General features: G+C 44.3%; 2 protein-coding genes across 2 annotated transcripts; both read left to right on the plus strand.

Annotated features, from left to right (window-relative positions):
- Nucleotides 1-1,519: 1,519 nt before the first annotated feature.
- On the plus strand, nt 1,520-7,501 carry LOC311351138 (sialoadhesin; the record flags this gene model as incomplete). Its single annotated transcript, XM_084471237.1, has 8 exons — nt 1,520-1,650; nt 3,256-3,654; nt 4,635-4,955; nt 5,080-5,343; nt 5,677-5,949; nt 6,453-6,555; nt 7,013-7,169; nt 7,364-7,501. The coding sequence occupies exons 1-8, from the start codon at nt 1,569-1,571 to the stop codon at nt 7,499-7,501; spliced, it is 1,737 nt and encodes a 578-aa protein (XP_084327363.1). The 5' UTR covers nt 1,520-1,568.
- Nucleotides 7,502-8,036: 535 nt separating this feature from the next.
- Nucleotides 8,037-21,330, plus strand: xrcc1 (X-ray repair complementing defective repair in Chinese hamster cells 1). The gene is made up of 17 exons (XM_084471383.1): nt 8,037-8,471; nt 8,736-8,828; nt 9,034-9,141; nt 9,527-9,685; nt 9,981-10,058; nt 10,152-10,272; nt 10,569-10,651; nt 11,642-11,858; nt 11,961-12,168; nt 12,581-12,697; nt 14,598-14,679; nt 17,660-17,744; nt 18,356-18,404; nt 19,831-19,955; nt 20,078-20,168; nt 20,609-20,684; nt 20,980-21,330. The coding sequence occupies exons 1-17, from the start codon at nt 8,421-8,423 to the stop codon at nt 21,085-21,087; spliced, it is 1,851 nt and encodes a 616-aa protein (XP_084327509.1). The 5' UTR covers nt 8,037-8,420; the 3' UTR covers nt 21,088-21,330.
- Nucleotides 21,331-22,528: the final 1,198 nt, after the last annotated feature.

Genomic DNA, 22,528 nt, shown 5'->3' on the forward strand with positions numbered 1-22,528 from the left:
CCTTTCTGAAATAGTTGATGTATATTGATCAACATTACTTATCAATATTCATTCGTGTCTGTAGACTTTTTGCATTAAACTTACCAACAATAGCAACCATTTAGTTTATTCCATGTTGTTTAGGAAACACTAAGTTATCAACAACCTCTGTAATGTTCCTTTCTTGATCCATTGCTCAAAATGCTGGTTTACACCCCCTTGTTGTGTTTTTTATTATAATATTCCTTCTTACAGCTTCTCATAATCGTCTACTTATTCTATTTTTTTTTCATCATTTTCAAAGATTTATAAATTCTGAGGATGTAAAGTTACGTCATGCTGGGCTCCATCTTATGAGACAGAACCAATCAGAGTAGTATGTTTCTGCAATAGTGGAGGCTGCAGTTTCAGGGCTATTTATTTTGTGGAACAAACCTTTAAAACAAGAAATACTTTGCGGCAGTTTCCCTTGCTACACGCTGCCTAAAATACGCTCCTCCAAATCCAGGACACAGGGTGTAGATGTTGAAACCGGTTTATTTCAGATAAATTTCAGATTTCAGCCTGTTTGTGATGTCTGTAGTCTTATATTCTTTGATATGTCTGCATTATTTGATTTTCAAAGAAGTGGAACAGTTAGGGTCAAATAATGACTTAAATATAAAACAAAATGATTAACAAGCTTCGTCATGATCCTCTACAAATCAGTTTTTACAGTTTTGTGATAGTAAGTCACATTTCAATTTTATGTTTATTTATGGTACACAAAAAAATTGCAAAAGTGAATGTTAAAAAGGCTGTTGAGTTTTTTCTGTTTGCAGTAGTCATCTGTCTGTCTGTCTATCTGTATTTATAGCTTTCTATCTGGCCTGCAGAATAATATTTACCAATGTTTTGTTTATAAACCTCCTAATTAACATGACAGCTATACTATAACCAATTACTTGATTTATTGTAATTCAGTTTTATTCTAATAGCAACTCTTCAGTCGATTGTTGGTTACTGGTTATTTTGGAGGAATAAGTGGTGGATCTAGTGCGTTCAGAGAGAGGGAAGTGATTGTGTCAGGGTTTTATTTTTAGAGGATGATTCAAGTCCGCACAGGGTGGACTTCCACACACAAGACTACATTTCATGTTGTATTTAGTTGAAGCTATGTTTTTCTAAAGTATGTTTGACATGAGTGATTGGTTGCAATATATTTAGTGTAACAAGGAGTCCTCTCTTTTGTCTCCTATAAGCAGAATAGCATGACACGAGAGGGATCCTGGGGAGACAAAGTTAAGCAACCAAAACTGATCTGGATGGAATACACATATAAAATGATGTATTGCAGTTTCATCGACTGACGTGCACTTCATAATGTGCTTCTGTTGCAGTACTGTAAACTAGTCTTGCTTCATTCCCTTGCTCCTTGCCCTTTCTCCCTCTCTCCCTCCGTCCCTGTGTGTGTGTGTGTGTGTGTGTGTGTGTGTGTGTGTGTGTGTGTGTGTGTGTGTGTGTGTGTGTGTCTCTCTCTCTGTCTGTCTCTCACTCTTTCCTTGTCTACCACAGTCTCTCTCTCTCTCTCTCTCTCTCTGGTTCTCTCCATGTATCCCTCAGTGTCTCTTTCTCTGTCTCAGCTGATCTTCTATCTGGACACCATGTTCTTAGTGGATGTTTTTATTTTAGGTAAGTAAAAACCAGAGTTTTCATATTTGAATCCCTTTCTTTATTGATTTAAGTAGGTCCCATGGTGCTCAAGGTGGCCTGGCCCATGACATATTTCCTAATTATCTCTTGTTTCTATAATGTAGCATCTAAAGCAGTTTGTTAATTTGATTAATTGTATGTGCATCACATACCATATAGTGCAAGCACCATAACATGATGCTTGGACTATTTGGGTTGCATCTTCATGGTTGAATGCACTTATTTTAAGTTGCTTTGGACAAAGGTGTCAGCTATATAAATGTAATGCATAAATGTTCCTTTTAAGGGTTGTTAGATGTTGCCAGTAAACATTTGATTCATTTCCTGGAAGAAATGCACAGTAGATAAGTTATTTATCTGATTATCTTTGTGGAAATGTACCACTATAAAGATGTGTTTCCACACTATATAGAGTGATGCCATTGACTTAATGTCTAGCCTAATCTTTTCTTGATGTAGTTAGCAAGTTGCCAGTTAGCATTCCTCTATAAAACCAATCTACTGCATGAACAAAATATGTTAAATATGAAAATGAATCAGATAATAAATGCATAAAATAATTTCAGCATTTCGTTTTTGGTATAGTAAATGGACAACAATGTTTTTAACTGGGACAGCCCGACAATTTTCTGTCAATCTTGATAGAAAATAAAGAAACCTGAAGGTGAAGGAACTATACCGACACTTGTGTTAGAGCACCAAGGCTGTTAGTCGTCAGATCTTGGAGGAATCTGTGTGTCGTCTACTAAGCGATGATGGAGACAGTATATCTGAATAATGTGTCGGAGCAGTCACATCCTAAATTGAATTGGATGGGACCATCCCTCAGTTACGCCATAGGTATTCTTTACTATGGTGATTGAAGGTTATTTCTAACGGAATAAAATCAGCTCAGTGCTTTGTTCTCGATGCCATTACATTTTTTTAGTCTATTAAAATTCTTCAAATATATATTTGTAACTTTTATTTAATATCTGCCCACACAGCCCCCACTGCACTCCTCCCAGCCCTGGATCCTTCTTCTGATGTGTTCTGTGTTTTCTAATCACTGAGAGTTCTGAGGTTTGAGTTAAGAATTCTAGGATGGAGTGGGGAGTTGTTATCCCCATGGTTCAACCCAGGGCAACTTTGCAATAATTTATTTAAGCTTGTAGCCTGAGTGTTCTCTTCAGCGATGTTGTAGACCTAGACATCACATGCGCCATACCATGGCCTTATACTATACGTTTCCGAGAAGCTTAACCTTAGACGCAACTGTGGCCTGGATTGAGCTCCACACATCCACACTCACACCGACGCATTAGCTTACATTCTCGTGATCTGTGTACTTTCGTCATGACGTCATGACGAAAGGAACAGGGCTTGAGCCGCGTAGAACGTTTACAAACTGGTTGGCGGGAACTGGCAAAAACATAGGGAACTGCAACAGTCCAAAATTATGCTATCAGTATTGTAGCAGTGACAACATGGCATAGATTACTATGTTGAACATCAAAGAACACATACTAAGAAGTTCTTTGGGTTCACTGGCACTTTAAGGTAACAGAGACAAAAGAAGACATGTTGTCCTTCAATCCTCCACAGCTGCCGCTCTCTCCTGGACGGAGGCGGGGGGCTCCTCCCCTGTCCCGTCTGTCCCCGATCGAGTCCGGGCGCTGGCCGGGTCCTGTGTGGTGGTCCCCTGCTCCTACACCCCCCCTGCTCCCCTCAGGAGGGGCGGGGGCCGGGTGGAGGTCCGGCTGAAGTTCAGAGGAGGACGCCTCTTCCCTTTGAGGAGCACCGCCTTTAACAGCGAGGACCCCGGCCACGTCACCAGGGAGTATCTCAGACGGACCTCCCTCTACGGGCGGATCTCAGAGGGGGACTGTTCGCTGAGACTGGACCCGGTCCGCTTGGAGGACTCACGGCCCTTTGAGGTCGCTCTGAAGGGCCCGGAGGAGGGGCACTGGGGGACCCCGAGGGTCTTCACCCTGGAGGTCTCTGGTGGGTTGAAGTGAAAACTTTATTTATTATAGTACACATTAATCCAAGTTTTAGTTCACACTTAAATATCAATATGTTTTCCAAGAGGCTCCTGGGTAGGTCAACAACATAAAAATTACATCACAGTTAGAAAAACCAAAACAAAATAAAAACAGTACATCATGTGAGTTCAAAATAATCAGTAAAGGAGGTAATAATCAGTTTTCAGGGGGTACTCACAGGAGCTGGATTTTAAGATGTGGGAACAATTCTGGTGTTCTTTGGGACAGTTTTATAGTTAAAAAAATAAACAAGTGCATAAATATTTTAAACAAGTGCAGGTCCTTACATTTGTAGGGAGTGTTTCAGTGTTCCAGTCCTGCGGGCTACGAAGGAGAAGGCTGAACATCCCAAAGTACTCCTGCTAAACGGAACAACACCGTCCCCTCTTTACTCTGACTTGAGTCCCTGACCCCTTAAGTCTTTCACCATTATACAACACATCCGGCCGATGGACTTCTGAAGTTGTTTAGGAGAAAAAGCCATTTGGACACATTGGCCATTGCTTCAGATAGTTTGTATGCAGCCTGTTACATTTGGAGACTGACAGATGGACATGCAGATGGGAGGTAATTTATATGTAAGCTAAAAAGGAGCAGGCCCAGAATGGATCGTATGGGAACACCAGTATCCACTGTGAATGTCGCTGATAGAGAACCTCCTATATGAACAGCTTGCTTCCAGTTGGATGGATGTTAAGCCATCAAATTAATGGCAGCAGCAGAAAAATCTGAGGATAGTTGGGATAAAAGGACCCTGTGTTTCACTGGCCCTCCTTAGCTCTAAAAAGACGGCAACTACAAAACCCTTTGTCCATTTTATATTGTTTCCACTAAAGACATTAATACCCATCACACTCAAACATGAACATGTTTTTAAACACATGAAGGAATTCCTTTTTAACTTCTGTGTAAACAAAGATGGTCTCCCCTCTTCAACAGAACACCCGGAGTCTCCCGTCATCAGCGGCCCGGGCTCCGTCACCGAGGGACAGCTTGTCTCCCTGAACTGTACGGTGGGCTCCTTCTGCCCGTCCAGACCCCCCGTGCTGCGCTGGCGCTGGGAGAGAGGAGCCCCGCCGAACAGCAGCAGCAGCGATGGAGGAGGACATCAGCTCCTCCTCCAGCCCCAGCCCCACCGGCCCCTCCTGCACTCCTCGCTCTCCTTTACCGCCTCCTACACGGCGAAGCCCCGACTCAGGTGTGAAGCCGCCTACCCTGAAGGAGCCATCGTGGGCGCGCTCAGGGAGGTCCACATCACCTGTATGCACCCTCCTCCGTCTGATATCCTGCTGCAATTCAGTTCACCCGTTGTTAGTGTTCTCTGCTCCTGGTTAGTTTACCTGCCGTTTCTACTTTCTGACCCTGCCCACACGTGTTTCTCCAGTTGCTCCGAGGGAGGTGAGGGTGGAGGTGCAGTCCCTGGTGGTGCATGAGGGGGGCAGCGTACTGCTGGAGTGCGCGTGTAAGGCCGACCCCCCTGTCACAACCTACCGCTGGTCCTACGCACTGCGCGGTCGCATCGTGCCCCTCGATACGCGCATGCATGCCGCCCGCATCTACAACGCAACCAGAGGCATGCTGGTCCGCTGCTCGGCTCACAACCTCATTGGCCGAGGAGATTCCCAGCCCACGCCGTTGGACATTCAATGTAATAATTTGGTCTAAAAACTAGTCCTCTTGTATCCTTCTCCCATTTGACAAAATAAGAGCCCTCTTCATTCGGGCCTTTCCAGTTTGACAAAATAAGAGAGGTTTTGATGTTTAGTATAGAGAGGTGATAATGATTATATTTCATGTAAGGTTATTGTTTGCATTATTATTAGGCTATTACATGGATTATTGGTTATAAGTCGATAAAAACAGCATTTAACAGATTGACAGGCGTTGATTGACAACCCAGATTTGAATCTAGTTCCGCCATAAACCCCTGGTTAAAAACGCTTATTCACTATTTTGTTGTTATTTTCTCTTTCTGTACAAGACAAACCACTCATCCTGCGCCCGCTCTCGTCCTGTGTGCTCGTGGAGTTTGAGGTCACATGTCTCTGTGTCGTGAACTCGAACCCGCGGGCTGCGGTGAGGTGGAGTGTGAACGGGAGTGTGCCCTCTGGTGGGTACAACGTGTCGGTGGAGGAGCACTCGAGCGAAGTGCGGGCATGGCTGCGCTGGCGGATGGACGGACAGCAGAGGGTCACATGTCTGGCGGAGAACCAGCTGGGCGATGACTCGCTCACCCTCATGAAGCCCGGAGAAGGTTCATAATAATATAATAATAATAATCCGAATAATAATCTTTTTGTTAATCTTGTTTTTGTTGATTGTGTGTATGTACAGGTGAATGTGTTCGTATTTAAATTTGTATAGTGTGTATTTTGTGTATATGTGCGTGTGTGGGTCGGTATGTGTGTGTGTTGGTGTGTGTGTTTGTGTGTGTATTTGTGTGTATTGGTGCAGGTGAGTGTTTGTATGTCAATGTGTAAATGTTTGTGTGTGAGTGTTGCATCTGTGTGTCAGTGTGTGTTTGGTTGTGTGTGTGTGTGTGTGTGTGTGTGTGTGTGTGTGTGTGTGTGTGTGTGTGTGGTGTGTGTGTGTGTGTGTGTGTGTGTGTCAGTGTATGTGTGGTTGTGTGTACCTATGTCTGTGTCAGTATATATGTGTGTGTGTGTGTGTGTGTGTGTGTGTGTGTGTGTGTGTGTGTGTGTGTGTGTGTGTGTGTGTGTGTGTGTGTGTGTGATCCTGTCTGCTGTGTTTATTCAGTGAGCTCTCCCTGGTGGCTTGTGGCGATAGTAGCGGTCTGTGTCCCTGCGTGCACCTCATCTCTGCTGCTGCTGTACTGCTGCCGACGACGCAAGAGAGTACGGTACGACCCCTCCATGACCCCCAGCCCTCCCACCTGTTCCATCCTACCCCACCTAGGCTCTATGGGCTGGTTTGACCTATGGGCTGTCTTGGTTCAATTTCGTAAACTAGGTGGGGGAACCAAATGCAGAATAACCATTCACTAGTAAAGAACATCACTTTTGTGTGTTGTGTGTTTGAAGTCATGAGGAGTCATGTTTCAGGAAAAAAAAAAACATTACAAGGCGCAATGGGCAAAGTTATGCTCCTGTATACAACTGTGTAGAAACAAGGTTTTAAATGTGTCTAAGTAAATCTGTGTCTGTTGTGTGTGTGTGTGTGTGTGTGTGTGTGTGTGTGTATCTGTGCATGTGTGCGTGCATTTGTGTGTGTGTGTGTGTGTGTGTGTGTGTGTGTGTGTGTGTGTGTGTGTGTGTGTGTGTGTGTGTGTGTGTGTGTGTGTGTTTGTGTGTGTTCAGGCGTGTGTTGAACAGACACCGCGGTGCGTATCTCAGGGACATGGCGGTCAAGACTCCGCTCTACATCAACTGCACCGAGGTGACACATGTCTATTCCAACGGCAGCTATCAACTGGTTTACCAGAACGCCACGCCCCTCTTTGTACGCACCAATCAGGTAACAGGCTTCGCTCTCTTCTTCTGTGGTGTTAGTACAGTACAGAACAACTACAGGGCCGTGCTAGAACAGTATTACGACTGTGCCACTACAGAACAGTACTTAAGAAAGGCATTACTAAAGTACTGCTACAGAACAGTATAAGAGAACAGTAATACTACAAACACCATTTTGGATGCGTTAATTTTTTTCAGACTCGGCCGATAGGAAGAAGAGGAGGAGAGAGGCGCATGCGAGCAAGAAGAGAGAGAGGAAGAAGAGATAGAGCGACACGGAGGGAGACAAGCAGCAGGGAGGAAACAGAGACGGCCATCTACGTTGAGATCCTCTGACACTTCACACATCCATATGTATATGTTTATAATTTGATTACAGGACAACATGTAAAATAAAGAGAAATTAAAACTCTGTTTCATTATTTTTATTCAAAGACAACACCACATCTTGATATGAGTCATCATCAGGCCTTCATGGTAGCATCCTCCCCTTTGTGGAAAAACTCACTTTATCTCAACATTTCAACTGAAGATAATTTTTTATTTCCCTTGAACATTTGTTGTGAGGGTCATAGGTCTCTCACATGAACTATTATCCATGGGGTCATTGTGAGGTGTTTACATTTTTGAATTCACTTTAAAAAGAACACAAGACATAAGTCCATTATTTCCCATATGAATATGTTTATGTGATAATAACATGAACATTATGATAACTATGAATGTTATATAATACATATACTATGACATATTATACAAAATAAAAAAAAATATATATACATACATTATGTGAATGCCATATGAAAAATGCTTAATTCCAATTGGCTGCAAACGCGCGATCTCCGGATGTGACGTCTAAAAGCGCGTTGAGTATCCGGTGCGAAACTCCGTATTGTATTATTTTCATTTCGATATTTAATTTGGTATTCTAGCGTTCATCATGTTTAAATAGTCTATGCGTCACTTAAAACGTAGACTATTAACATAGAGCGATAATCGCACATGATATGGCCAGCAGTAATGATGTTTTTCATATCCTAATGTAGAAGAAAGTACTCTATTGTGTGCTCGCAGGCTATCCCATTAGCCAAGTATTGTTTACTTGTTATACCAGTGTATGTAAGTTATACACTGCTGCCGGGAGTTGTGTTAACCTAACCGAAACAATTCTTTGCTCAACCATTACATTGACGTCTTGTTTATATATTACGCCCAGTAGTACTCTTTCTACCAAAGAACTGGACTCGTTGGCAACATGCCGGAGATCAAAATGAAACACGTCGTCTCCTGCAGTAGCGAAGACTCTGTAAGTTATCCTTTGACTCCGTTATCTTTAACCTACATACTAAGCTACATTTACTCTAAGTTACCTTAAGACTAGGAGGCCAGCAACATAACTCATTGTTTACTGCAGTCCTTGTCAGCAGTGTGTTGTTTGCTGTGCTGGCTGTTGTCATCAGTATAGTAATACAATAAGATAATACTTAATTCAGTATTAACCTCTTGCATCAAACATGATTAATCATATTTAATCAAACATGATAGATGTACATATTTAATATCATAACAGACGCACAAGGCGGACAACCTTCTGAGCTCCGACACGTATAGGAAGTGGAAAGCTGCTCGTCCCGGAGAGAAGCAGACCTCCGTCATTCTACAGGTGAATAATAATATGCATAATTAACTGTTAACTCAAGTTACATGTTATTGTCAGGAAAATGTCTTTCCAAAGACTGTTATACGAATAAAAAACCCATCAGACTGCCATTACATGTTATTGTATATTGTTTCATAGGTTAGGTAATAGTATTTTAAGATTGAATGTAAACCTGTTTTTACATTGTGAATACCTCCTCTCCTCTCAGCTTGAGAAGGAGGATCAGATTCACAGCATCGACATTGGAAACGAGGGATCAGCTTTTATAGAAGTCCTGGTGGGGAACTCCTCTTCAACCAGAGACCAGGACTATGAGGTACTGCTGTCAATATACCATAATATGACCCCAATTGAACTGGGAACTCCATACCTGAGCATTTACCTGAAAATAGCTAATGGTCATTATGGCCTATGATCTCAGGACTGGCTTTAAGTATGCTACTCTTTCCATATATAACTCTCAAAGAATAATTGCAAACTGGAGGACTTAATGTTTCATGGCTAATTTCTCCTTTCTCCTTAGGACTCCACAGCTCTAGGTAGTGTCCGTTTCTCAAAAATGTAAATGTTGACATTAACAGACTCGTAGTCTAATGCATAAACCTGAGATTTCGGTATGCTTGTATTTGAATGAAAACTTGCCATAAGTTAGCGTTATACTACAGACTAACATGCTAACTCTGAGGTGTGCTTTCTTTCAGGTTTTGCTTGTCACCTCCTCCTTCATGTCCCCTACAGAGAGCAGGAACAACACCAACACCGGCCGGGTCCGCTTCTTTGGGCCCAGCCAGCTACAGAAGACCCCTGCCCAGGAGAAGTGGGACCGGGTCAAAATCGTGTGCAGCCAGCCCTACAGTAAAGTAGGAGCCATGAAATAAATAATAATAATAATAATAATAAACTTTGCTACCAGACTTTAAACATGATGTTACTACATGACTATAGTCCTAAATTTACTACCAGATTATAAACCTTACTTTACTACAGGGCTATACAACTAACTTTACCACCAGACGTGTAAGCCTACCATGGGTATTGGATGAAAACCTAACTTTGGCAGCAGACTATTCACCTCACTACAGGACCGTAAAGCTTACTTTATGACTGTTAATCTGACTATAGGAATATTAACCTACTCGTGTTTTTGTTTTGTAGAACATTGCATATGGCGTTGCCTTTGTCAAGTTCCACTCCCCGCCAGACAAGAGTGATCCTCCGTCCACAACCCCCCCGGTATGAAGCCTGCCTTGTTCTCAGTCTTCACATTACTGGAGATGCTTTGTCTGTGTTTGACATCTGTCTCTCTGTCTCTCGGTCTCTCTCTAGAAGCTGACTAAGTTGGGTCAGTTCCGTCTGAAAGATGAGTCTCCCTCCGCTAGTGCCAGTCTGCAGCCTGGCAGTCTCTTCTTCAACCGGGAGAACACTAAACCTAGCCCCGCCCCTAAAGGTAAACCCAGCCACAGCCTTAAAGGTACACCTAGTCTCATCCCCAGATGTAAACCTACCTCAAAGACAAATCTACTCTGCACTGCATCTGTAAACCCAGCCCCCTTTAGGTAACCCCAACCCCCATCCTCAAGGTAAACCCCTAAGATAAACCACGCCCCTCAAGGTAAACCTAGCCATGTCCCTATGATAAACCACTCCCCTCAGGGTGTACCCCCTCAATTAATTTCAAATAACAACTAAATAATAAATGATTGTTAATAGCTCTTTATTGATCCCTCCGCCTTTCTCTCCTAGTTTCTCCTCAGAATGATAAGTTGAGCTATGCGGCTGCAGCGTTGCAGACTGGAGGAGGATCACAGCCGTCAAAGTCCCCTCAGGTAAAGTCTGATATGGAGCATTTCCACCGCAGGGTGCGGGTCGGTTCAGTCTGCAAAGGTGCGGCACGGGTCGCGTTTCCACCGCCGAAAGTGGACGTGACCCAGACTGAGCCGTATTGGGGTACTGAGAGCCTGAAAGGGTCCCGGCAAGTTTGAGCTACACACGCCTTCCGTTGATTGGTCGACAGAATCATCCCTTCCGTGCAACAGGGAGATAATAACAAACAAACACAGTACCCGCGAGGTATTTCTGGACAACAGCGAAAGCTTTGTTTATTGAAGAAAATGTTGCGCAAAAGTTTGCCGTCCTACATTGTTGCTCTTTGTTCATTGTGCACGTTCTTCTTTTTCATGGATTTATTAGGAGGCTATTAGCAGGCTACACTGTGTCGGGCTGCTATGAGATCACAATGCTTACGTCGCTGCCGTGGCTATCGCCATCTGGCTTAAACCCCGCCCACCATAAGGGTACTGGCGGCGGTGTAAACGCGACACGTAACCGAGCTGGGCTATACCGCACCCTCACTACTGAGCTGAGGCGTGCTGGGTCCGAAGTGTACCCTGCGGTGGAAATGCGCCATTAGAGGGTCACATCTCCATTAGGGTACAGTCTGTTATAGGGTCACATCCCCCAAGGTATAATCTGTTATTGGGTCACATCCCACTTCAGGTATAGTCTGTTATAGGGTCACATCCCCCTCAGGTACAGTCATTATAGTGTCACATACCCTCAGGTGCTGTTGTTATAGGGTCACATCCCCCTCAGGTGCAGTTGTTATAGGGTCACATCCCCTTCAGGTGCTCTTGTTATAGGGTCACATCCCCCTCAGGTGCTGTTGTTATAAGGTCACATCCCCCTCAGGTGCTGTTGTTATAAGGTCACATCCCCCTCAGGTGCTGTTGTTATAGGGTCACATCCCCCTCAGGTATAGTCTGTTATAGGATCACCCCTCGAGGTCCTTAGTGGTCACAGAGTTCTCCTTTCAGCAGACTGTGAAGAAGAAGTTTGAGTTCAGTAAAGAGCGACAGGATGCCCCGGCCCCATCACCCTCCACGAAAGCCAGCCCCCCGGGGTCTCCAGACAGGAAGACCCCCACCCCTAAAGCCACCACCAAGACCCCCACCCCTAAAGCCACGCCCAAGACCACCACGCCAACCCCTAAAGCCAAGGCCAGCCCAGCTGCCCCAAGCAGCAGCAGCAGTAAAGGTACACACACACCGGACCGACACACGCACACGCGTACACCCACTCCTCTTCTTCAATTGGTTGATTTCCTCTTTCTCTTCTTCTATAACTCTCTCCCTCCAGCCTCCACTCAGAAGGTGGACTCTCGTCGTAGGGAGGGTGGGTCCCGACCGTCGGGGTCTGACCCTGTTCCTTTGAACCGGGTCCTAGAGGGCGTGGTGTTTGTCCTCAGCGGCTTCCAGAACCCCTTCAGAGCCGAGCTGAGGGACAAAGCCCTGGCACTGGGAGCCAAGTACCGGCCCGACTGGACCTCAGACACCACCCATCTCATGTAGGCTTACGCTCATGTAGATCTTACACCTGCCTCGTGAAGCTAACACCCATGTAGGTCTTACACCCATGTAGACTGGCGCTCATGTAGGCAAATGGCCACCTCACGTAGGCTCGGACATACTTTCCTTCATCCGAGGACAGCTGCGGGCATGTACCTATCGCGCCGAAGCGCACACACATCCATTAACACGACAATTGAGGGTCCTTGTCGGTCTGGTGTTTCGCAAATGCCTGTTTCGCAATCCCCACTGCATTGAAGTTGGTGGTGTAATGCACCATAATGTTGATTGACAAGCGCTATATAAATGAAGAAGAAGCATACGCTAACATAAGGGTCCCCGTGAATGTAGACACACGCTGTCCGCCTCTCTCTCGCGCTTTCTTTTCCCATACTGCTTCTGTCTTTCCAGCTGTGCCTTTGCCAACACGCCCAAGTACAGCCAGGTCAAGTCAGCGGGTGGTCTGATCGTGAGGAAGGAGTGGGTACTGGACTGCCACAAGAGGAAGTGCAGCATCTCCTATAAGAGGTAGACACACACACACACACACACACACACACACACACACACACACACACACACACACACACACACACACACACACACACACACACACACACACACACACACACACCAGGCTTGGAAATTCGTCATTTTAGGGGCAAGGCCATTTGGCCTTCCCGTTCACATTTTTTTTTAAGGGCACAAAGGCCACATGACAGGGCACAAAGGCCGTTTGGTTAAATTACGCTGGAGTCTTTCTGCTACAGAAAGACAACAGCCACCACTGTGACCTAAACACAGAAGTATCAGAGATACACTTTCTCCTGACACAGTGCAGTCAGTTACTCACTACTTGTTCCAAAAAATAACGGAGTGAGTAACTGAATTACTCTATAACAAAAGTAACTAGTTGCCAGGGAAAGTAATTATTTGCGTTACTGTAAAAAAAAGAAAAAAAAAGTAGCTTTGTAGATGCGTGTGTCGTTGTGAGATGCTTCATTAAATTAGAGTTGCTTACAACGTCTTTGCTCCTGGACATAATGTACACTTTACATGCACGTTCTTGCCTTTGACCTCAATGAATTAGTGTTTATATCTCCACCTTGAAAATGCCAACTTTTCATCGGATTGCTCCGGACTCGCGTCACTAGCGTTGTTTACACTGGAACTTTGACAGGGGCACAAAGGCCACTTTGGCCGTAAATTGAACATTTTTTCACAGGGCATCAAGGCCAAAGTGCGGGGCAACGACGGCCATGGCCGTCGTGGCCGTCGTTAAATTCCCACCCTGACACACACACACACACACACACACACAGAGGACATACACCTCTCTCTCTCCTCTCAGCTGCTAGTTTGGAGTAGTCAAATGGCTGCCACAGACTGGTGCAATGTCGCCATCCATATACCGCCCTCAATATGCCAAACATTGATTGTTTCCTCTGCTTGTGGCCAAAATCTCAAATGATGCTCCCGAGAAAGCTAATCTACAACCTCAACAGTTGTGGGTACAACAATTGGTTACGGCTCCTCCTCCGCTTCTCTTCCCCCTTCTCCTCCTCCTCCTCCTCCTCCTCTTCCTACTTCCCGTTCTCTCAGAGCACGTATTATACTGTGAGTAGGGAGGGCAGCTTTGATGATTCTGTGTTTAAAAGATGCATCTGCTATGGGTAATTAAAACCACCACTCACTTTGATGACAAGTACTCAAACATACATACACACACACACACACACACACACACACACACACACGCACACATGCACACATGCACACACACAAACACTAGATCATTTAGCATTGATATGCAGAGTGCTGGCTTGGTTCGTATTCATTTGTTTGTTAGCGGCTTTCTAAGCCAAGCACCTCAGAAATGTTCCCTGCATTGTGGAGAACATAATGTCTACTCTATGGTCTCTACTCTGGAAGCCATATTCCTCTCAGCTCCTGTTTGCGGCCTGCATCTACTGTCCTCTCCTTGTCTCCCTCCTTATTCCCTTCTCATCGCCTCTCCTTGCCTCTCCTTGTGCCTTTCTGTCGTCTCCTTCTGTCTTCTCAGCTCAACACAGCCTCAATCTACTGTCCTCTCCTTATCTCCTCTCCTAATGTCTTTTTCTCTCGCCTTCTCTCCTCCCAGCAGAACAAAGCCTCCATCTACTGTCCTACCTTTTATCTTCTCCATGAGTCCTTCTTTCTTTCTGTCCTCTCCTTGTGTCCTTATCTCCTTCTGTCCACTCTCCTTCACCTCGCCTTCTGGTCGATCCTCATCTCCTCTACTACTGTCCTCTCCTAGTGTCTCTTCCTGTCTCCTCCTTCTGTTCTCTCTCTACCTCCTTCTGTCCTCTCTCTTACCTCACCCTACAGTCTAATCCAAACTGCTTCTAGTTGTTGAGTATATAGTCCATACGTTACTGTTTGTGTTCAGGTATCTGATGGACGGAGCCGAGGACAGCTCAGAGAGTGAGATGGAGATGGAGAAAGACAGCGAGGATGAGCAGGAGACACGGGTAACCTTTTGAATCGCATGGTTTTTAGTAGAACAACGTACATGGTCACTTGCCCTTTTACATGATCAAAATATAAATATGGGGTGGTGAACATAAGAAAATAACTGGCCAAAGGTGGATTTGTGTAACTTCTCAGCCTTCGGTCCAGCTGTTTGTCTCTAATCCTCCGACACCTGATTTATTACATGCAGGTATTTTAGTAGTGACGGTCATCCTGTGTTGAATGGATGCTGCTTATGTCAATTATGTCATGTTACAATGTGTGATCTCATGCTAGTGGTTGTGCTGTCAGGGATGCAAACAGCGCGCTTTTCGGCGGCTGCCGCTTTTTTCACGGCTGTTTGGGGGACTTGTGTGAATCGTGTAGATCCGATGAGTTGTTTTTTTTTGGGGAGGGGGGGGTCTGGGAGGGTCTGATTATAATTTCATCAACAGTAATTCTGTATTGCATCAACGGTAGATGCAATATAGAATTACTGTTGATGAAATTATAATCAGACCCTCAGACGCGGCGCCAAACTCCAGGGTCAGACTAAGTGCAAATCCTTGCAGCGCGAGATACAGGTGCGCGCGCCCTGCCGAAACAACTGGCGTCGCGTGCGCAGCGTTCTGATTTACTGTTTTCTCATAGACTGTATCTATGCATTTACTTATTTGGTAGATGATCTACCAATCACGGGGGGGGGGGGGGGGGTTATTATCGATAATAGAAAATGCGGATCATGTTCTTTCTCGTTTTTCGCCCGTGCCTAAAACCGCCACTGCTTATAATGCTAAAGCCCAGTTCAGGCCAAAGATTTGCGATGCAACTGCTTGCAACTCGCGACTCCTTGCGACGAGACGTTCTAAAAATGGGGCAGTTCACACTGCTGCACCGGGCGGCGATTATTTTTATTTTGGTTGAGAGTAGGCTAGAGTTACTGTGTTTTGCCATTCTCCACTAGGCTACTTCTGCATTGTAGTAATTCGCTGGAGCTTAGTTTGTTTAGATCCCGCTAGTTGCATTGCATTCTTTCGTAGTGGTGACTTCTCTACTGCAAGGGAAGCTCGGCTTCACCTAAAATTTAGAAAATTAAATGGTCAGATATATACTGTTGTGTTAACATTTCATTGATTAAAAATGTGTTAGAACACGTCCATCTCGAAGACGAGTCCGTTCAGAATGAGCTGCTTATCGCAGGTCGACTGACTCGATTTCCTTCTCATACACTTACGTGTTTAATTTGCGTGTGTTTAGACAGATGGGCGCACACACACACGCGCACCAAGCATCACCCGCATTCATTCATTCTATTAAATACTCACTTGCGGATGTTTTTTCCCACGATCAAATACTCATCAATCCTAAAAGTAATGGGCTTGTACACGATGTCTGGGTCAAGAACATATGTGTTTGCTGTACGGTGTTTGCAGATGCATTGATTTAAAAGTACAACTTACCGCTGTATCAGCTGTTCTTTCCCAAATAACTTTGTTTTGGAAGCCTGGAATATACTTTGCTCGAATGTATTATTGTTATTATTATTATTTTAACGGATGGCATAGCTTACTATACTTCATTCATGTTCATTCATGCAGGGAAAAAAATATTTCCACAATCCACACGCTATTTCTATGCAGTTTCACACGTATGAATAATCTTTGACATCATAATATTTAACATGCAAGTGTAGTGGTGCCTGGTTGCTGCGGGGGAAAATCAGCTTTGCACCGGGTGCAAACTAGCAATGACACATGCGTCGGTGTAGAAAGTCAATTGCGCCGGGCGCAAGATAGGGCCCTTCTTCTGTTTGGCGCACATGGCTAATTTGCATACGCGCACAGGACTGTCGGAATGGGAACACGTCGGACTGGCAGCATTACGGGGGCGCGATTACGGGCTGGCGGAGTTACATTTAAAAATCGCGTTCAAGTAAAAATAAATAAGAAAAGCGGAATCAATTTGTGGCGCTCGTTGTTCAATATTGGCCTATGTGTGGGAAACACTGGAGTGGGCTTATTTTATCAACAGGCGGCACTGCTTTTTTAAGGATACTAAAATCATTTAATACATTTTAATTGAGTCAAATAGATTGCTGAAGGTGGCGCAGGGCACATTGAGGAAAGGGGGCTGAGTGAACTACTTTGCTCTCCGTTATGATACAGAAAGTCTAGGGTGATCAGACGTCCCGGTTTCAGTCTGGTCGCGTTATGCTACAGTATGGCTAAAATATTCAACTCTTCATTTGCAGAATGAGAGAATTTGATGAGAGTGCGGCATTTACTGTGCAACAAGTGGATAAAGGATGTAAAACCAGTTGGAAGTGGCCTTGGCTAAAAGTTGAAACTGCAATTGAGGTCAAGGCAGTCAACGCAATTTCAAACTATCAGACTTTTTTTTAAAAAAATTGAAAAAAAGGGATGTGCTAAATGCACTCTCTGCGTTAAAGAGATAAATTATGGTTCCAGAGGGCTGCATGCCCTGTTGGAACACTGCCAGAGCACAATACACACACAGAGAGTGGCCTCCATCGTATCTACCCAAAGTGTGGCCCAGCTCCTCTGTAAGGACAATCCTTTACCAGCTACCAGCCAGAATCAGGCCTCAACAGCCGAAAAGGGAAAGTGTAGTAGCCTACTCCCGATTCCAATGTGCAATCGGATTGCCAATGGAGAGGTGAGTGTGTGTGTGTGTGTGTGTGTGTGTGTGTTGAAGACTAGTTAAACAAAATTAACGTTTGTGGATTTTCATTTTAAGAATTTCAGTTTGCACTTTGTCTGTGTATAGGGTGGGCCGGGGATGGCAGAGGTTGGTGGAAATGTCATTATTTGATATTTGCTGCAGGGGCGCGGGCTTTGAAAATCTCTCTCTTTTTTGACCATAGGTCTGTTTGCATCCCTGGCTGTCCTGAAGCTGATGGATAGATAGATAGATCAAGAGAGATAGAGACCATATTCTACATATAACGTTATGCTATATTGTTAACTGTCAACCCCCCAGAAGCCAGAGAGACAGGCCACACCCAGGAAGGCCACCATCAAGATCGAGGAAGACGAGTATGGAGCATCCACCGACATAGAGGAAGGTCAGACCCCAAGATTACTTTATCATGCTAACAGATTACATCATTAAACTGCAAGATGACATCATCATACAACCAGACGACCTCATTATTCAACAACATTAAGTCATTATACTACCATATAACATCATTCTAGTACATTACCTCATTATACTACCATATTACGTCATTCTACTACATTACCTCAATATACTACCATATAACATCATTCTACTACATTACCTCATTATACTACCATATTACGTCATTCTACTACATTACCTCAATATACTACCATATAACATCATTCTACTACATTACCTCATTATACTACCATATTACGTCATTCTACTACATTACCTCAATATACTACCATATAACATCATTCTACTACATTACCTCATTATTCTACCATATTATGTCATTCTACTGCATTACCTCATTATACTACCATATTACAACATTATACTTGCATCATTCTACTACAACATAACATTATTATAATACCACGTTTGATCCACACACATACACACACACAGCACTCCTATCCTTTATTGTGGAGATTAAAGATGAGAACTGGATTAGAACCAACAACCTTCACTCTCTGTTGACTCATGAGCTGTTTGGTTTCCTAGGAGACCGTGATGGGGATTCTGCCATGGATACAGAGGATGAACTTCAGAGGTAACTACCTGGTCCCGTATCTGCCTGTCTACCCCTCTGCTTCTCTACCCGTCTCTTTCTCTATCCGTCTCTCTCTCCAACCTGTCTACCTCGCTATTTGTCTCCGCTATTGGTCTCCCTCTCTATCAATCTCTGTTTCTACGTCTGTCTGTCTGTCTGTCTGTCTGTCTGTCTGTACCTGTCTATATCTCTCTATCTGTCTGTTTCTACCTGTCTACATCTCTACCTGTCTCCTGGTCTGCCTCTACCCGTCCTGCTGTCCAGTCACTAACCTTTACTATATTGGGTATTTCTACTGGGAGGACGGGATAGTGAGTCTTTATGTTTAGCTAAAACAGACCAAAGATGGTGGCTGTTCCCAATCCCGAAAAGCAAAAAGAGCAATACATTTAAGTTGTTGAAATGTTATCCAAAGCCCAAATAAGAAGTTTTGAAGGCATAACTTCATTAATAATAAATTAGCAATCAGCAGCCATCCAGTTGGGGTCCTGGTCTGGGCTGTCTCGTGTGTCCGTGCGTGCATGTGTCTGTTCGGATAGTCAAATTATCAAAACATCCCCATATGAAAACCATCAAGCGTAACCACACTATTAATAATGGACAAATGGCACTGCTTCAAGCCCAATAGACGCCTTACTACAGAACCAAACACGGAGAGACTGAAACACCTGCAGAATTAAAGACCCAAACACTACAGAACTTAACATCCAATGAACAAAACTACTGCAGAACCTAAAACGAGAGAACCAAACACCCACAGAACCCAACACCTTAGAACTACTCCACAGTGGAGTTTGTGGCTGTACTTCACCTTGTATTGTTAAATTGTTCAATGCCGTGGAACCGTTGTTAAAAGCTATAACCTACTCGAGGTCGTGCAATACCACACTGGCACAGCTGTGATGGGGCTTAGGCACAACACGCACTCCCTCCCTCGTGTTATTGCTTTATTTTTTCTTCATATTACTTTTTTAACTGTCTGTCTGTTATAGCATGCAAATCAAATGTTGTATCTCCTGTTTAATAAGATGCTAAAAAATATGCCTAAAAGTGAGAGTATGCAGCTTCATGCGGACGCAAACAGATAAGAGCACAGACCCAGATCAAGACGTAGACTTGATCTGGGTGCAACTTTTGTGTGGCCACTCAGGGTGCTTCAGGTGGGGTTCTGGGTAGGGTGGATGGTAACTGGGGTTGTGTTCTGGGTAGGGGGGCTGGTAACTGGGGGGTAGGGTGGATGGTAACTGGTTGTGTTATGGGTAAGGTGGATGGTAACTGGGGTTCTGTTACTGGTAGGGTGGATGGTAACTGGGGTTCTGTTACTGGTAGGGTGGATGGTAACTGGTTGTGTTATGGGTAGGGTGGATGGTAACTGGGGTTCTGTTACTGGTAGCGTGGATGGTAACTGGGGTTCTGTTACTGGTAGGGTGGAGAGTGAGAAGCCAAAGACTGGAGAGAAGAAGATAAAGAAGGAGGACCCGTACGGAGGATCCACTGACGAGAACACCGATGCAGAGGAGGAACAAGATCAACCAATCCCTGAGCTCCCTGGTAATTCCCCCTCCTCAAGCCAATCCCTGACCTCTGCTAGAACATTTCGACCCCCATTGATAATCACCAAATGCCTTGTCTATCTTTCTCTTTCTTTCTCTCTCCTCTCCTGTTTTCCCCAGATTACCTGACAGGGAAGAGGTTTTTCCTCTTTGGTAAATTCCCAAACAACGAGAGACGGCTCCTGCTGCGCTACATCGCTGCCTTTAACGGGTAAGAAGAGTGTACAAATATATAAGCATGCATACCTTCTGGCAGTACAAATATATCATTTTGCATACCTTTTGGTAGTACAAAAATATTAGTATGCATACCCTCTGGTAGTACACATGTATAAGTATGCATACCTTCTGCTAGTACAAATATATAAGTATGCATAGATACCTTCTGGTAGTAAGAATACCCTCTAGTAGTATGAATACCTTCTGGTAGTAAGAATACCCTCTAGTAGTATGAATACCTTCTGGTAGAATGAATACTTTCTGGTAGTACACATACCTTCTGGTAGTAGAAATACCTTCTGGTTGTAGAACTACCTTATGGTAAATATGAATACTTTCTGGAAGTACAAATACCTTCTGTTTGAACACTAGCTTTTGGAGTTGTACTTGAGTTTCAAAAGTGTGTGTGTGTGTGTGTGTGTGTGTGTGCAGTCAGGTGGAGGACTACATGGATCAGAAGGTTCAGTTCGTTGTGACCAGTGAAGGATGGCAGGACTCTTTTGAAGACGTGAGTCTCTCCACTGCTTTTGTCTCTCTACCTCTCGGTCTGTCTGACTTTTTTTTATTAACCCCTCTCTCAATTCACTTAAAAATAAATGTATTGGCAAGATAAACATTTATATTTCAGAAGTTTAAATTAAACAAACAGAAAAAAAAACGATCTCAACTTGAAAAAGATTAGAAGAAAAGGAAAATAGAAGATAAGAAATATTAAAGTATGAAATTGTACCTCTCTTAATCTACATTTCTCTCCATCTGTCTGTGTGTCTCTCGTTTGGCCTGCCTGTCTGTCTTTCTGTTAGGCACTGATGGAGAACGGCAACCTGAACATTGTGAAGCCTTCCTGGATCTATGCCATCAACGACAGACAGAAGATGCTGCCGTATCAGCCCTACACTGTCGTCCCCTAACACACGCACACTCTCTCTGGGACTGATTTGGTTTTGTGGTTTACAGTATGTGTGGTTAAATGTAGAAACCTTTAGTTAAACTTGTTAAATACTGTTTCAGCGAACATGCTGAATTATTTAGTAAATATTTTGGGAACATTTAGTCACTTGGTTTTTCAGTGTCTGTCTCATCGTCTGAATATCAAGTGTTGCTTTGTGTCTTGTTTTCTTCGACCCGTACTTGATAATAAATTGCCTTTTCTAATTTTATTGGCCTCGTTCTTAATCTGTCTGGCGAGTCGGATCCTGCTCACAACACCACTGCTAGAAAGTTCTCTCATCCTCTGTCTCTCTTGAACTCATTCTGCTCCCTCTCTCTGTCCTCCCTCTCCCATGTGTTTGTGTGTGTCTTGGAGGGGGAGGGGGGTTCTAAGGAAGGGAATATTAAGTTGGATTATTACCTGAATGCGGCATGTCTTTAATTACCTCGTAAGAGCCTGGCTCACCTTCCTCTGTGCCCCGCCTGATCTCCATTTTAATGACTCTACTTTAAGAATATTTTATTTAAAAAATTGCCCTACTCACTTTAATTGTGTTTTTATTTTAACATTAGTTTATCCTATAATCGAGTCAGCCAATTTATCCACAATTATTCTCTTTAGGTGTGCTTGGTTTAAACTACTCATGTACTGCACTCCTTTCTCCCCTCCCCCTCACTCCCCCTCTCCTCTCTTGCTGCTGCGCCGTTCCTCTAGTCTCTCTTAAGGGCTTTTTCATTAAGTGTGCTGTCGTGAATGTCCCCTCCTCTCCTCTCTCCCCTCTACTTTAGTCTCCTGTTCCTCTCTTTCGCCTCCCCTCCTCTACTTTCCTCTTCGCTCTTTCTCCTCTCCTCTATCCCCGTCTACTTTCCTTTCCTCCTCTACTTTGCTCTCCTCCTCCTCCCTCTTTCTCCTCTCCTCTCTTCCTCTGCTTGCCTCTCAAATCCTCCCTTCTTCTTCTTCTCCCCTCTCCTCTCCACCTGCCATCCGCAGCTCGTTTGGCTGCTCCACCCATCACCCTCCTCCACCACCACGGAGCCGGCTGCCCTGCTCCCGGCCACACGGTGGGAAGGAGGGGGGCTCGAGGTGGGAACAGCAGCCCAACGTTGACCCCCGTCGGAGGAAACTCCCCGGGAGCCGCCGCTGATTTTGGACGGGAGTGGCTGGCGGACGGTGAGTGAAACCTGCTCCTGATTTGAATTCTGTTTCATCATGACATGTTGGGGTGAAAGGCGACAGACACACTATGCCATGACTACTGAATTATTACTGAAGCGATTATTGTGAGTTCCGACAAAAAGAAGGTAATGGAAATAGTAAATTCATAGTTCTATGAATCAAAAAATTGCTTTTATGGAACCTTTTTTTTAAGATATCCATACATAGAAAGAAAGAAATATAATTTTATCCAGTTACATTCATGA

Source organism: Micromesistius poutassou (assembly GCF_964030765.1).
Source record: "Micromesistius poutassou genome assembly, chromosome: 8".
NCBI lineage: Eukaryota > Metazoa > Chordata > Actinopteri > Gadiformes > Gadidae > Micromesistius > Micromesistius poutassou.